At 36.2% G+C, this 17,469-nt stretch overlaps 1 protein-coding gene across 1 annotated transcript in view; it reads left to right on the top strand.

Annotated features, from left to right (window-relative positions):
- DCDC1 (doublecortin domain containing 1) overlaps positions 1–17,469 on the top strand; it is a gene marked incomplete at both ends in the record, with an annotated part of 278,965 nt that overhangs the window by 34,939 nt on the left and 226,557 nt on the right. Inside the window, one exon of the mRNA XM_081329080.1 lies at positions 3,990–4,156. Coding sequence (XP_081185206.1) covers positions 3,990–4,156 — 167 coding nt within the window. The remainder of the gene's footprint in view (positions 1–3,989; positions 4,157–17,469) is intronic.

Here is a 17,469-nt window from a genome sequence, read left to right as displayed (position 1 = left end):
GGGCTGTTCCCTGACACCACTGGATGACATCGCCAGGGCTCATTGCCTTGGAAGAGTGAGGAAAATTCTCAGGGATGACTCACACCCTGGATGGTATCTCTTTATTCTCCTACCATCGGGTAGGAGATATAGGAGTATAGCCAGCCGCACCAACAGGCTGAAAAACACCTTTTATCCGTGGGCTGTTAGGCTTTTGAATGAGAAATAACTTGTGTGAATTTTATGCAGAATTGACTTGGGAGGCCGGTGCATGGTATAGTTGGTTCACATGGTGTAGTAAGATGGAGGGTTTGTTGTCACTGTGTGTTGGGGGGTGGGAGCACAAAGGGAGGCTCAGCTAATCTCAATGTATACATAGTTGTACTTTGACAATAAAGATTCATTCATTCATTCATTGGTGCTCTCTTTCCAAGCACAGCTACACTTTGCTCTTTCCCTTCCAGCCTAGTTCTTGTAAGTTCTTACTTCAGTCTTAGTTTCCTCTTCTCAGCTTCCTCAAAACCATTCTTCCCTTTCCCTCCACTTTAATTCTTTATATGCAGAGCCTGGATCAGAACTTGGCATGGAATACTCAAGCTTTCAAGCTTGATCACTGTATTTATGAAAGGCAATTATGGCTGTTTTTTTTTAAACAGCAACCTAAAGAACATTCAGGCCTCACATAAAACTCTGGAACTTTAGTTGCTTTCCATAAAAGGGTTAAAATTTGGCTCTGCATCCTTGCGTGGGGAACACAAAGGACCATGCAATTGTGGGGCTGCATGGTGCCATGAGAGCCCTCCTTCTGCCTTTTATTAACCAATATAAATGTCCATCTTGGATTTTTTTTATATCTTTGATATTTTATAATGTTCTAATGTTATAATGAAAGTAGTCCTGGACTTTATTTGGATAGTCAAGCTGGAGGTTGACACTCATAATTTATTTATTTTTAATCTTAAATTAATTTTAATAATCTGATATTAAATTTATACATTGTCTTATATGTTTATTATACTATACACTGCCAGAACCCCTCCTTGAGGGAGAAAGACGGAGTCTAGAAACTATAAATAAATACTTTTACATCAGACTGATAAACCTGCCCAGAAACAAGTGAAAGAAGGGTAGAAACCGTTATCTGTTCTGTAACCCTCTTGGGTGTTGTAACACACATTTAGTATTGCAGTAGTCTATGCTTTTATACATAGGACTAATCATAGTGCACCCTGCCTCTACAAAATACCACCCATAACAGTAGGAGTCCCAGGATTTAAATTTTGTCTCCCAATTTTCCAACATCTCAGATTGACAATTTATAGATTCATAGGGATTTAGAGGACCTCTCTTTTAATTCTCCAGTTTAGAAGGCTCACAGCCTGCAGGACAGCAAGCACACAATCCTTAAACTTCACAACATGAGCTCTCTCCTGCATTGCCTTATAAATATAGTAATGTGTTTGAAATGATATAGATTCTGCTCTTTCCACTGCCCCAATTTTGAGTCTGTACTATAAACCACATTTGTGAAGCTAAGATTCCTGCAATATATCCCAACTTATTGTCTAATAATAGTAATAACACATTACATTTATATGCCTAATTCCCAATAATTCTGGGATTACAGAGATGGCCTCTGCCAACAAATATGGAAAAAACCAAAAAAGAGATATCTATTCCCTTCTAAAAGAGAAATTTAAAAGACTATTCTAATTACAAGACATGTTGAAGATCTTTCAAAAGAAATTAGAGCCATATATGAAAAAAGAAGCAGCAATTGAACAGACAGGTATTAGAAAGAACAGAGGAACATAATATCATATAGCAAATCTGGCGGATGATGGAAACAGCCACAGTATATTTTTAAAAGTTGTTTTAAATCTTTGTTTTGTTTTTACTTGTTGCACACTTTTTGTTTGCATTCCCTGGTGGAAACTTATTATTTTGAAGCTTTGCATTCTGCTGTAATGCATGTCAATCCTGCTCACTCACAATATTGTGGCTTGATGCACAGAAAGAATGTGAGTGGGATCCAGGATATGATTTTGGGCTTGTAGTAACTGCGGAAATGGTCTTGCAGAGTCTCCATACCACTGTTCTCCAGTATCACACACCTGTGTAAGGTATTTCTCATCTTCAAGGAACATGACTGAAAAAGAATGGTATGGGTTGCTTCTCACAATCAGAAGTAAAAGGAAAAAAGATTTTGAAAATAAATAACAGTGTATATGTCTTTTAGAAGATATTTACCATGAAAAGTAGTTAGCTCAAGATCAGTTCATCAATGCAAGGCTGAGAATTCTTTTTTTTTTTAGAAAAAATAAGTAGGGTGAAATAAGCATATGCAGAGTGGTTCTCTCTATCACTGAACAATATTGTCCTTTCATTTTTCCCACTTATTAAAATCAGTGAAAAATGTAAACTTGAACACATGCAGAGCTTTGTTCATTTATCACAATTGCCTATCCTTTCCACTCTGCACTTCTGTCTTTAGAATTTAAATACTCCTACTAAGGTAAAGGTTCCCCTGCACATGCGTGCTAGTCATTTCCAACTCTAGGGGCCGGTGCTCATCTCCATTTCAAAGCCGAAGAGCCAGTGCTTGTCTGAGGACATCTGGGAACGCTGTTACCTTCCCACCGTAGTGGTCCCTACTTTTCTACTTGCATTTTTACGTAGTTTCGAACTGCTAGGTTGGCAGAAGCTGGGATGAGTAACAGGCGCTCACTCTGTTACGCGGCACTCAGGATTCGACCCGCCAAACCGCCGACCTTCTGATCGACAAGCTCAGCATCCTAACCCACTGAGCCACTGCGTCCCTGTCTTTAGAATTTAAATACTCCTTCTACTGCTAACTAAATACACAACCTCTTCCCCTGCACACATACATTCACTACTTGTTTTCCCTCCAGAAACTCTTTGCATTGTTCTCCTATTCTCTTCCTTTGCCCACGTCCAGTGATAGGCAAGCTGTCATTTTCCATTTCCTAAACTTAATTTGTTCATAGCCTATCAGAATTCAGTGCAAGGATTCTGAAGTAAATGGAACTGGAGGAAAAGGAAATGCACTGTAAAACATTGGTAATATAACAGAATACTGAAAATGATCAGAATGGTAGATGAGCCTGTATCTTTAAAATTAATAAGATTTGTTCCAGTTTTTTTTTACTGATAAGGTATTTCCCATTAGCATTTATTCTCAACATGCAAAGTAAAAAAGAACGAATTCTGTCATCAAACATGTGACTTTTTCTACTTTATATAATGTAGTCTTAATAAAATAAATATTGCAGCTGCTTACAAAAATCTTTCCATATAATTTAGAAAAAAACACATATGTATTTGACTTCTGGTGGGAAGGAATAACAAAAAATGAAAAATAGGTTACCTTACTCAGCATCAATATTATTTACATGGTCTCATTTTCTTCTTCACTTAACCCTTAATCCCAGAATGATACTAAATAGATTTTATTCTTTTTTTGTCAGAAAATCAGCATTTTTTAAAAAAAAAAATAGGCCTTAATGACAATCCTTCCATTTATTGTATTTTAATAATGATCGGTCATGCAACATTTTCAAACTGTAAAGGTATACACTCCTTGACAGAAAACAGTACATTGAAACAACATGGATTTAGCAATTTTATCAGGACAATGCCAGTAAGTAGATTTCAGCAAGGTTGGTTCCAACTCATCTGTGATAAATGAGAAGATAAGGCAATCAGTGCACACCATGACACTCTGTGCAGCTAGTTAGACACACTTCAAAACTATTCAGGTGTGCGCACAAGGCTTATGAGTCTTACATACTTGTGGGGGGAAATGTCTCAATATAAATATATCCTTCATAGTGGCCTCCAGAAATGCAGGATCTATTTTGTAAGACATCCCCAAGCAGATAAAAATAATACATGTTAACAATTGTGGTCTGGGAGACACCATTCAGATTATGTGTTTTTGTTGGATCAAAAAAAAATATATCTCCCTCCATTTCCTTTTCTCTGTGCAGTTCCTATGCTTGATAAATGTCTGCAAAATTCCATCACACCTTTATGGGGACCGCTTTGGGTTTCCAAAGGAGAAGGTTTTAGTCCCACCGGAGCCAAGATATATATCCAAGGAGTATTATTGGCCTTGTACCAGCGATTAAAATCTGCAAAAAACTACTGTGAACAGGTGAGTTATCCCAGTCTTATTTTTTTTCTTTTCCATTATTAATTATGTTACTTGTAGAAAGCTGTCACACTTTTTAATAAGGAAATGTGACATGCTGTGGAATATATTGTGTATTTTATAAGTAGTTGAACTTTATATTAAAGGTGTATGTCTTTCTGTGTGAGGAATTATACAGCTAATGTTGAGTGCTGCACAACACTGTGCACTAGCAGACAAACTGCTGAGGAAATAATTTCTACTTGTTCTGCTTAAGATAACTTATGAGTATGTGCACTTTTTCATAATTTATATTTTTCTATGATTGCCCAATTAATGTTAGCTAGACCTGAAATATGCAATTTTTTTAAAAAAAAATATGCATGTAAACATAACCAAAAATTGCCTTTCTTAGTTAGGCATATATTTCAATGTCTTTCTGTGTAATGAAGCTGAATTGAAATGGAGCATGCATGCCTTTTTGGTACTGCTAACCTTACCATGGAACATGTGTGTCCATGTGTGTATGTGTGTGTGTGTGTGTGTGTTTGTATACCCATCTAATTTGAAAATGCAAGGCAGGGAAATTGGTCAGAAATAAACATTGCAACTTTAAATGAAATTTATAGTAGATTTCAGGCCATACACTAAACATGATTTAAGCACGCTCTTGATAAGGGATGGCTGAGGAAGGAGGACAGGCAAAACAAGCTATATGTTTTTTATACAGCACCTCCTGCTGTTCAGATCCATAAAGAGAAATAAGCATTTACTTTGGGATAAATAATTTTGTTGCTGAACTAATAGTGATCTAAACGGTAATCAGAGACAGGGAATGCATAAGTATATCATAAAGATTTGGTTTCACAAATGTGGGCTTCTTAACAGTGTGAATTAAAACAAAATAGAACAAAAATGGTTCCTTATCTTTAAAGCCTTTTTTAAAACCAGTTCAAAAGTTTTTGATGCAAACATGAAGAAGGGTATAAGGTTGCTCCAGTACAGACTGTTTTTCCTAAAATGAGACATGTCTCTAATGCAATTCAAAGTTTAACCACTATTATTAATTGTGAGTAAAGTTAATAGTGAACAAATGGTATTTGCTATTATTTTCAGTGTTTATAATAAATATATGCAAACACAATTCCATAGCATAATTGCAGTTTTCGTGTATATTATTTCTTTGCTTACATCAAAGAATTTCCATATTGATATATAGAAAGCATTTTAAGAGTGGGATAATATTTATATAGGAGAATGGAAAATATTTTTTAAAAATCTTCACCATCTTGAATTTAGAAAAAGGAGCATAGGATCAAAGGACTATGCATTGCTATTTTTCCTTTAGTCATATCTCATAGGTTTAAGTTTATAGTAGTAAATGAGTACATTTGTTATTAGATTTATATCCTATTTTGGTCTTAATAAACAAAGATCGCATACATAATCCTCCCCCCTCCAAACGCAAAGTAGGGCTAAAGTAGGGCTAGAATTCATAGTCTCCCACTTCTAAAGTGGCTTTCAAACATAAAAGTCCTTTGTAGTGACATATTTCCATCTTTAAAACTAAAATGGTAGAAATTTGGCCTGCTTGTACTTATGCTTATTAATCATATTTTGAAATATAACTCCTCCTCCTGCTTTTTCTTTTCCTCCTTTTTTATAGTTAAAAAATAACCAACAGATTAACTCTGACCCGGCAAAACATTAACTGTTTTCTGATATACTTGCACTTAACCTCTCCCCTCCAAAGTTTATAATTCTGAAAATCATGGGATCTTCTCACAGATATGTAAAAGAAATCAGCATTTTTTTGGTTCCCATAGGGTGGGGTTTGTGCTGTTGCAAGTGTGGTTAGAATACAAACCACTGTCAGCGTGCATTAATATTAAAAAGTGTAGTGTGCAGATATGATCTGCCATATATCAATAGCCCATATTTTGCTTGTGAATGTAAGAATCCAAACATGGCACAAACACATCACATCCTGCAGCTCATGGGCTGTCCTATTATTCCCATCACTACTGTGTTCTTGCCAGAAGATGTTGTGAATGTTCAAATCAGTCACTCCTCCTGAATAGGAATGAGGCCATGTTGGCATATGTCAGAAGCATCTCATCAGCACATATGTGGTACATTTCTCTCATCCTTACTAAACTAACATGTGAAATCACAAAACTTTAATAAGCAAATTGTTTCAGGGGGATGTTGTATGAGATACAGCTGCTATGATGTTATAACAGCAAGATTTGCTTGTTTCTCAGCTGAGGGTTTTACTTACCTGCACCTGTTCCTATTTTATGTTATGTTATACTGTAACTGCGTCCATCTTAATTAAAAAGCCAGCAGTATTAAAATATTAAAGCGTACCTTCTGTTAGCTGTGCTTATTTTTTGATAGGGTTTTTGATTGCAGATAAAATATTCAAAATAACATAATATGATAGCAACTGATGGTCACATTAAAATGTTTCTTCTAATAGCTTAGTCAATCTGTATTAACATGTTCAAAATACAAACACAACACAATATATATTATTTTCCCTAAAGGTCTATCTGCCAACAGTAATAAGTAGGTTTGCAGCTTCTTGAATCTTACCCTTTTAGTGTAGAGAACTGAATGAAATCAAAACATTCAGTTCTGAAACAACTCAGGAAGGACACAGAATCTTGAGTGCTTTTTACTGAAATACAGTGGATTAATTGAAAGAAGAAAATTGGTTGGGAATGCTTGTTGGGAAGGTTATGTTTGATTCTCTGAGGTCACTAGAAGACAGTTATCCTCCTTCCCTTGTTTTAAACGCGGTCATTCTATACATAATTTATATTTTAGTAACTGCATGACGTAAGAATGTTTTGTAAGAACCTGACTGAGGTACTTGATTTGGAGGAAATGAACTTTAAGACTGTCAAGATGTCTGAGAATAACATGTGTTTTCTTGAATTGCTAAAATGGGGAGATACCTGAAGCTGTTTCTTTTTTTTAATTTGTGCATCTGATTTATATTAGAGATAAGATAACCAGTATTGTTTTTGACTACAGGCTTTACAACGCAGCTAGCACCTTTAACAAAATATTGTTAAATGTATTTTCTGCAGAAGCAGATTCCTACACAATAAAATTATCCAGCACTATGGCAGGAATATTGAACTCCATTAGTAAGTGTGGAAAAAGCATAAACATGAAAGCAGTTAACACTTCCAGTGAAGGGCTTGTCCTATCTCATTAGCATTCTTGATATGTAGCTGTGCTGTTGGTGGGGGTGTTGAACAGGAATGCCATTGTGCGGAGCCCAGTGTTTGGGGACAAACACTGCTGTGGAAGGAACGTGTGAAAAGGCCACGGTACTGTCAGTGAATGAGGAAGGCTGTGTGTTCCCTGTACTTCAAGCAGGGAAGCTGTCATTCAGAACTCCAGCATAGCTAAACAGAGGCCACAGAGAAGATTGAAATACCTTTTTAAATGATATTACTGGTTTGTAATCATTTGCGGTTCTTTAGAATAACATAGTGAATTAGTTATGTCTGTTACTAAGTTCAAGGAGATAGTCAGTGGGCATGGAGACACAAAGATGAATGCAGTAAAAGATATTATTGTTGCCATTTTGTATCCCTTGAATCTGTGAGAAAAATACCTTCATTTCATCAGATCTAAACTGGTATTTATTTTGGGAGATAGAGTTTTCTTCATTTATTTTCAGAGTTATATTAAAATTTATATCCCTCCTATTTTATATTACTTGGTTATCGTTGGACATGATTTTTTTTTAAAAAAATATTTGGTAAGGAAAACAGAAATATACTAATTTGTGTGAATTAATGTATTATGCTATATTTTTAAAAAATGAATCTAATAACCCCAAACTTTCTTAATTGAAAAATATTTTGATTGCTGCATTATCTGTGGTCTCACAAGCTTCACAGGAATCATATTACAATTTTAATTTGCATATAAATTATTTCTCTAGAGTCAATTTTTACATTAATTGACATTTAATCATGCTATTATTTGCAAATACTGTATTTAGATATTAGATTTTGATAATATTGGATAGGCATACAGAACAGTCTTCATAACTTCCTTTATTTTAAAGTGTGTCTATGATATGATTACCAGGTAACCTATCCTTTCTATGAGCTTTACATAAAAATATTATAACAAGTGTGTCAGTATATAGCATTAAATTATAACTGTGTTCTCTAATATTATAAATATTTCTTCATTCTAGAATTATTTTTCATAATAACTACTTTCTCCTGAAATCTTATATTAAAATTTCTTGAATGCTGCCTATACAGTATATTCACATCACTTTATACTATTTTAGAGTTCTAGTAAATTGTTGCTTGAATATAATTGCAGAAGCTAAAACTGGGAAGAAAAGAGATTATAATGAAATAGCTTTGAAACTGTTTATAGTTTTTAAATCATTTCATTTCAAGCAATGCTTTAAAACCTAAAGGAAAAAAAATCAAATTCAAATAAACATGATATTGAATGTAAGTAGTATTTAGATTTTTCTGCAAACAGTTTAAGTATGTGAGGACAGTTAATATATTACTTGACTCTACATAGACTACAAGAAATCTGCTATTACAGAAGCATTTAAAAATAGATTTTATGAATAGACGTTATACCCTATGGTGTAACATCATAAGCTCTTATTAAAATGTTAAATTATATTTCTCTAAATTTATTTAGAAACTTATTTTTCTAATTTTTCATTTTCTTCTTAGGTCCCATAAATGTTTTTAAGATCTTGTGTTGTTTGTAGATGTGAATAATACCTGAATATTTCCATGCAACCAAGCTGTATTCTAGTTATTAGAAGTATTTTAAAAACCTTAAACTTGGGTCTTTTCCAAAGTGTCATGCCTTGAGCAAGCCTAACATCAGTTAAATGAAGTGAAAATTGCATTCTTGTCTTGATAGAGATGAAAATGGATTTCTGGTCATGAAATAGATGTAGTTGTCACTTTTTAAAAAAGGTGTCAGCAGTTTGCTTCAGCATCTAAGGTGCCAATTCAGTGTGACAGTAAACTTGTGATCTGAGCAATCAATAAAATGCTTCAATAACGTCTGCTTCATTACACTTATAATAAGAAGCTATAGATCTGTGGCACATAAAATGTTCATAAAGAGGATATGTGAGGGCTGGCTGTAATATTTTTTCTTAGGAACACAGCAAGTGCAATGTTGCCATCTAGAGTTGTGCATAAGCAATTTTTCTAAGAGGAAAATCTCTGATACAGTAATCTTTGCTAATTTAAAAGTCTGTTTATTTTTGTTGATAGAGATGTTTGAGAAACAGTTTTTTTTTAGTTGGCTGGGATTTTTTGTCATCAAAATATTTTTCCTTGAAACATAAGCCATTCTTTTTTGGTTACTATATGATATGTGTTTCTGAAATTTCTTTATAGGTCCTTCATTTGGTTTTAGATAAAAAGGTATTTTCAGTGTTACTGTTATGATGAAAATATAAATTTGAAATATTTTGATTAACCATAAATAAAAAGCCATATAAATACAGCAGATAATCCTCAAAATATTATTGCAATTTTTAAATTAAGATTTCTATAATATTTTGACTTGATTTAAAGAACCTTCAATTCCTAGGCAAAGAAATATATATATACAGTATATAAACAAATAGACCAAAGAACACAAATATTTTATTGAGTATAATTATTTCCATTGTAATTTCTTGCAAAACATCATTTGATTGTCCTAAACTGTGAATAGTTTTTAACTTTGCTAACCGTGAGTAGACATAATGAAATATGGATCTTTTAAGTGTTATGTAAAAATAATGTATATCAAGGTGAGAAGGTCTTATGTATATACATTTTTTCTTGTAACTATCTTTTTTCCTCTTTTCCTTTTTTGTTATTGTTCCTCTCTGTTATTTTTATTAAATAAATAAATGAAAACAAATAATAAATTTTGCTAACAATTCTAATTTTACCTTACACTTTATTTAGCTTTGGTTTAAGTTTTGCCTAAAACTTCAATACAACAAACTGTATTTGGCTGGGTTTGTACAACACAGATTTAAAGAATAGTTTACAAATCTGCAGTAGCTCTTTTGACTGCTAAGTCAAAACATGTTTACGTGAAGTTTTAGTGCAGTGTGCAAATAAATCTAGTTATAAGCAGATGGCTTAAACATGGGCAATTGTAAATTGCTTATCCTCTTGAAAAGAATAACTATATTCAGAAATCTTCTAAGCATATTCTCTATGTTTTGGGCCCGATACTGCTTCTAGTACAAGGATATTATTTAGTTATTCATTTTGTCATGTTTACATGGCTCCCATCTCATAGGCAAGTGAGTCTAGATGGTGTACAACAAAGCTAAAAATGATATCATCATCGTTAGACCGTGTGCAAAGCTCATTGAGCAGGAAGTGACTTCCAGTGATTTCGATCATTTGCAGCACCTTCGACTTTGTCCCAAGAGATATTAATAAATATAGAATCTTCCTTAAGTCTTTGGCACCAAGTTTTCTGAGTCTGGCCTTTTTTCCTTTTTCTTCCGGGAGGTATCCAACATAATACAATTTTTGGATACTGGTCTTTACGCATACATAAGATATGGCCAACAAACTGCATTTGGTAATATATAACAAATATTAATATTTAACTTCCAGAAAGTTAAAAAGGATGTGGACAGCCCTACTTCAGGGAGAAGAATGTTTCATAAATTGGGGGCTGCAGCAGAAAAAAAAACCTGTTGCTTAGGTCTCACCAAGTAAAGCTTCCTAGCTAATGGGACCCACAGACTCTCTCTGGAACAGGCAGATGTAACCAGCAAGAAACAGTTCCTCAGATAACTTAGTGCTATGGTATGTATGGCTTTGAAGATCAAAACCAACACACACACACAGATGTGTGATAGATGTAGATGATAGAAATACAATTGTCAAAGAAAAGAAAGAACACCTAAAAGGTGCTTTAACAAAAAAGTGAAAAAACATACAATAAAGAAAAAAAAGACAGTATGGTATGACATTATAACAATAAACAATTGCAATTCTATATATACTTATCTAATAAAATATTATTCAAGTATGTATATATTGCCAATATATTTATATAACTATTATTTCTGAATTTTTTGTTATTTTTATGTATTTAGATTATTATTTTTAGCCTACTGTATTTGTATAAATGTATCCCATATTTCATTATGCTTGTCTGTACACAATCTACATCTATAAGTCAGTCTGCTTGTAAGTGTCAAACGTAGCCTGGTTGTCAATCTATTGAATAAATGGAGTTTGACCTTTCCAATGCTGCAATTTCAGTCTTTTAACCATAGTAAGGGTAGGAAGAATCCATTTAGGTTGTCCTATTGTCAAATTCCATTTACCACGTATATAGTTCAAAAAATATTATTCTTTGAAAATGTTAGCTTTTCTCACATGATCATATTTATATAATCCATTATTATTTTTTTCAAAACCTGGTAAGGAAATAGCACTTTGAACTGGACCTAGAAGCAAAATGCTAACCAATGCAGCTTGAGACCAGAGGTATAATGTATGTTCCTCTACAAATAAACATAACTGCATGCATTGCTGCATTCTCCATCAGCTGAAGCTTTTAGATATTTTTCAAAGGCTGCTCATGTCGAGTTCATTACAGTAGTCCAATGGGAGGTGTTTAGGGTAGGAATAACTGTGAGTAGAACCCCTTGATCTAGGACAGGACACAACTGATGTACAATAAGACATTGAATAAGAAGAAGACTTCCCTAGCCATGACTGCCACCTTTTCCTAGGGCAGCAGTCATGAGTCTAGGATAACATCAAGGTTGTGCATGGGATCTATTTGGGGCAAACAGGACAATGTGACCCTGTCCAACATCAAAGATGATATAGTCCTAGAAATGGCAGGCCCCCAAACCCAAAGCGACTCAATCTATTCCTTCATCACCACTAACTGAATTGACTCCAAAGAAAGGAGGTAAGCCAGCACAACACTGTCCTATTCTCTCCCAATTCTCAGTCAGTCCAGAAGATAATGTGTTTCATCCAAGGTCTACTGAAGTTACTAAGCAACCACCCGCTCAACCACATTCTCCAATAAGAGAAAGTTAGGTACTGGATGACAGATGCTGAACAAATTCTTCCACATGTCCCCTCAGGGCATTCTCCAAGCCCCTTCTATCTCAGAGGGCACCTATAGAACCACAGGATGACTATCTGCAGATGCAATAAAGGGGATAAGTGCTGACACTTCACGGCAATTATCACGATAAGATAGGCCTTAATAATGGCTCTAACCCATGTTTGGTTGAGTTCATCCAACATAGAGCACCAGTGATGCTCCAGATCTTTCTTCTCTTTTGTTTCAACTGCCTTAACTCCCCTGTGAAACTCAAGGACTGTTGCTTTCCGTGAGATGGGAGAGGTTGTATAGTGGGATGTGTAAGTGCCCTTATTGAAAGAAGGGAAGAGATGCTGCTTAGGAAACAATCAGACAAAAGATATATGGAGCCATCAGTCATTTAGCAGTCAGAGATAGAAGCTTAGGAAGGACCCATCCTAATGGATCAAACAGTTAAGATGGGAGGCATGAGGATTGTGCCTTCAGACTTGGAAGATTCTGTTTGTTAATGTAGCTTTACAATAAAGTAGAATTGGGTTCATCTTGTCATGTTTCTTGTTTGGCTTATTTGGGAGGTCTGACAGGTTGTATAGGTGTGATCCAATCCAAAGCCTCAACTGCCCTCTTATTCCAACAACAACCAAGGGTTCAGATGGACCATACAGCAAACCAGCAGGAACAATCCATAGCTCCCTCTGAAAACCATTAACAACTATCAGTTATTGGAGGCAACTAATCTTCATTCCAATCTGCCTGTAAGGAGGCAGCCCCCCTGATGGGGGACACCAAAAGCTCCCCCAATTTCAGGTCAGATAGCCACTGCTCCATCAGGAATACCAGATCCAGTGTGTGACTAGTGTCATGGTACTTATGGATTCCTGAGCTGCCTCAGATCTTACTCTCAATGAACGCAGATTGAAATCCCTCAACTCCTTGACCTGCCTGGCATCTTGGCTGATTCCAAATGCAAAAGACAGCTGGAAATATCTCCAAAAGGGCACCTCCCCTTCCAGGTCCTGCCAGGTCTTCATAATATTATATTCCTGGTCATACTGCTCATCAATAATTAAATCACAGATGAGGGAGGCCTTATTACAGACTGACCTGGCATTTAGAAGCAGCCGCTGAAAGTTAGAACCTCTGAAGATCTGCTGACTCGGTACAGGGGCTGAAATCAAGGAGCTGGAACAAAAAAATTGATAAAAGACATCAGTCAAATGTTCTCTGAGAATCTTTCCCTATGGCTTTTACTGAGATGAAGGAATCAGTACAGAGTGAGAAAATGTGCATTCTACAATGAAGCGCCTAACTGGCAGATGGAATTGAGCCAATGTGGTTATCTTGTTCCTCTCTGGAATTAGCAGAGGAAAATAAATAAATAAATGGATTTCATTAAGGGGGTTCTACAATAGTCTACTCTACACACACACACACACACACACACACACACACACACACACACACACACACAAACACACACAAACACCAACCACTGCAGGCATCTCCAAAGTTCTACAGTCCCAATAAGCTTTCCAGGTAAAAAAAAAAATTGCCAGAATGCAGCTCTTGAGAATTCCTGGCAGCAATCAACAAGCTCACACTGTCCAAAGGATATACTAGCAGCAAACAGGATTGCAGATGCAGCAAGAGGGACCAGATTGTAAATGCAATCTGCCCCCTTCTCTGGCCAGTGCCAGGCCCACAGGCATGACAAATACTACAAGCATAACATGGTTCAACCAGTGCAATCAGTGCCAGTTCTCCAGCTCATCCTCCAGCATGCTCTTTTGTTCTCTAAGCCCCAGGCATAGTTAGTGCCATGCCCATAGTCTGTCCTTCAAGACCTCTCTTTCAACCCTACCAGCTTCCAAGACCAAGGGGTGGGACTCATCCTTGTCGCATCTTCCAGCCTGCTCCTCTTGCCTCCAGGCCCTAAGCATGGCCAGCATAGGTCTGCACAATAAATGCCACAACCATAAATGAATACAGCTGGTATGGCCAAGAGCATCATCTTCTAAATTCTTCTGGTTCCTCCAACCTGTCCACCTTCCAAAATAACCAAATCTCCAAATCCAGCATCAGACCAGGAAGGTGCCATTAATAAAAACATAATAAAACTCGATCATCCAACTGAATAATTGAATTATTAATTGCTGATTACTTGTCCATAAAATAAATTGTAAAAATAAATAAAAATTATTGTCCATTATGAAGGTAAAGGCCCTTTTGAGTTAAACTTGATTCCTGGTGAAGTCACGAAAGTGCCTGTAAATTTTCTTAGTAACAATATGCAAGTAGCATGCCATTGCCTGTTTGGGGCTTTGTTTTTCAATTTTTGGCTTTCTTACAGCTTTGGTATTTCCAGAGAGGAAGTTTGGTCTAGTGGTTAAGGCACCAGGTGGGCTAGAAAGTGGGAAACTGTAAGTTCAAGTGCTCCTTAGCCATAAAAGCCAGCTGAGTGATTTTGAGCTAGTTATTCTCTCTCAACCAAATCTACCTAACAGGGTTGTTATTGTGGGGAAAATAGGAGGAAAGAGTATTATGTATGTTCACCTCCTGGAATTACAATACAATACAAAAAAATAAATAATGAAAATAAATGATCAGTCAAGTTCTAGCCATTCAAACCTTGCTTGTCTTTCCAAGCCACTTTCTCTACCTACCTAGACCAGAGTTCCCCAACCTTTTGAGGTCCACAGCCTGAAGTGGGGGGGAGAGGGGAAAGAAGGGATGGTTTTGTGAGGGGTTAAATGCATTCACGCATTCATGCGAATGCATGAACACCCCATTGCTCATGTGAGTGGGGCCATGACCTCTTGTTCAAGTGTGGCTGTGAGCGCCCACAATGCTTGCAGTGATGCGAGTATCATGCGTGGGGTCACGAACACCTGATGCTCATGGTGATATTTGCACAAGAGGGGCTGTGTGCATGCGCACACATGCATGCACTGGGCAGCCAGTCACGTGACCTGGTGGCCAATAGGCCATGGCTTGGTAGTGGGCTGCTGCCCACAGATTGGGGACCCCTGACTTAGACCATTGTATACACACATTCACATACACACATTCACATATTTCCTTCCTTCCTTTCAATAGAAATTAACAGTAAAATACAAAGATGACAAGGAGATGAGGGCAAGGGACATGGAATGGGAAAGGAGGTAGGTGCACATGGAATGAAAGAGAAAAATACAGAGGACGAAATGGGATGAAGATGAGATGAAAGATATCTGGACAGGAGGAAAGAAAATAATAGAACAGAGCAGCAAAAAGTCAGAGTGGAAAATTTAACAAATCTGTATGCTAGGTGCAGTAAATATCAAGCTATGCATCTTCCACACTGAATCAAATGACGCTTAGTCCCAGTCCTTACTACTTTCCTGTTCAGTCATTGTGAAATTGTATGACAGTCACAGATGAGCAAAATAAGAACATCATTGCTCCATCCTCAACTTGTTGTCCTCCATTTGTGGATCTGCAGTGAAGGAATAGATAGCATTGCTTTTACCTCCTGAAGAATAAAAAATCTAAAATAAAGTGTAATGTTCTTTGATAGAGACTGTCCAAGTAGTGGTGGGAAACCTGTTGAGTATTCCTGTATTCTCTCCCCCCCCCCGCCCCACATTTCCTTGCTTTCAATAGCATTTCTCTATTCAAGCAAGCCTAAGATAATCCTCCAGTTTCAAAGGTATATATATAAAGAAGTTTTTCTTTCTTTGAAGTAAATGTGCTCTATAGCCTTTAATAATCAAAACGTTAGCAACAGGCGGCACTTTAAAAAGTATACAGAACATCTGTAAATCTATAACCATTGTATAGTTTCAAAGAATTAATTTTTATTTTTCCTGGAATTAAAGTCTGTTTCTCAAAAGATGACTGTTGATGGAATGCAGTCCCCATACATTGCATTTATACTGAAGCTAAAATATATTATTTGCAAATATCAATCTGTTCTGTAGTCTAAATAGCTTTTACTGGTGTCAATTTATACTTCTGATAGGCACAAACATGAATTTAAACTTTTTGATTAAGTTGAAAAGAAACTACTGCACTTTAGAATTTTAAAAATAATCACAAAATTCTCTTAATCCTTGAAAGAAGGATTTGCCATATTTCCTTCAAATTGTTCAACCACCCGCAGGCACTTCTGCCTCTGACTCTTGAATTTAGAATAAATGTTATGGAGTTAAAGCAGCAAAGTGAAAGAGTGTGCTTGATAGATTCTCTGAGTAATTTCAACACCCACAGGTATTATTTGTAAGAAAACAATCATACTGAGTTGTCAGCTGGTTAGAGAGGGCAGAGTAGTCCATCTTGACATCCTATCTGTTCTGTCAACACTGGGAGCGCCTGGCTTGCCACCTACTCCTCCCCAAGGAAAGCTCACAAGAAGAGGTTTGTGTAAATGGACAATAGTGTATACAGTATATCTGAACAGTACAGAAGCTGCATTGTAACTGAGGGAAGGAAAGGCAACAAGAAAAATTGTCTTGAGGACTGATGAGCATTTTGCACCTTCTGCTTTAATTAGTGTTACCTAGTGTGAAGTACTATTCAAGTACACTATTTCTGAACTCTGAAAACAAATTAATTACAGGAAGAAAGGTGCCAAATGAAATAAGTTCATTGTTTCTATTCCTTTGAGTAATTGTTTTTGTCTTAAATATGCAACCATGTAATGGTAATTTTAAACTTTAAAATGGAGCTTTTCTAGAGGGCATTTGGAAGGGCTGACTTCAGATGTCTTTTAGAGTTTAGGTTTGTCTATATTGACTATTGGTTTTATTTCATAGCATTATTATTGTTGTTGTTGTTTTTCTTTATGTTGTGAGCACCTGAGAGTCTGTGTTTGGTTACGAGAGGGTATAAATGTGATAAATAGATGAAAAATCAACATTCTAGTAATTACAAAAATGGTTTATTTGTGAATATATATATTTTCACACACACACACAGTCACACACACACAGACACCCCCCCACCCCCCACCCCCCACACACACTATTTTAAAGGACTCACTGGAGAAGAGCCTAATGCTGGGAAAGGTTGAGCGCAATAGAAGAACAGGACAACAGAGAATGAGGTGGATGGATGGAGTCACTGAAGCAGTAGGCGTGAGCTTAAATGGACTCCAGAAGATGGTAGAGGACAGGAAGGCCTGGAGGAACGTTGTCCATGGGGTCGCGATGGGTCAGACATGTCTTTGCAACTAACAATAACAACAA

This window comes from Vipera berus, assembly GCF_964194415.1.
Source record: "Vipera berus genome assembly, chromosome: 1".
Lineage (NCBI taxonomy): Eukaryota > Metazoa > Chordata > Lepidosauria > Squamata > Viperidae > Vipera > Vipera berus.
The sequence above is the reverse complement of the archived record's forward strand: the minus strand, read 5'-3'. Positions and strand labels throughout refer to the sequence as shown.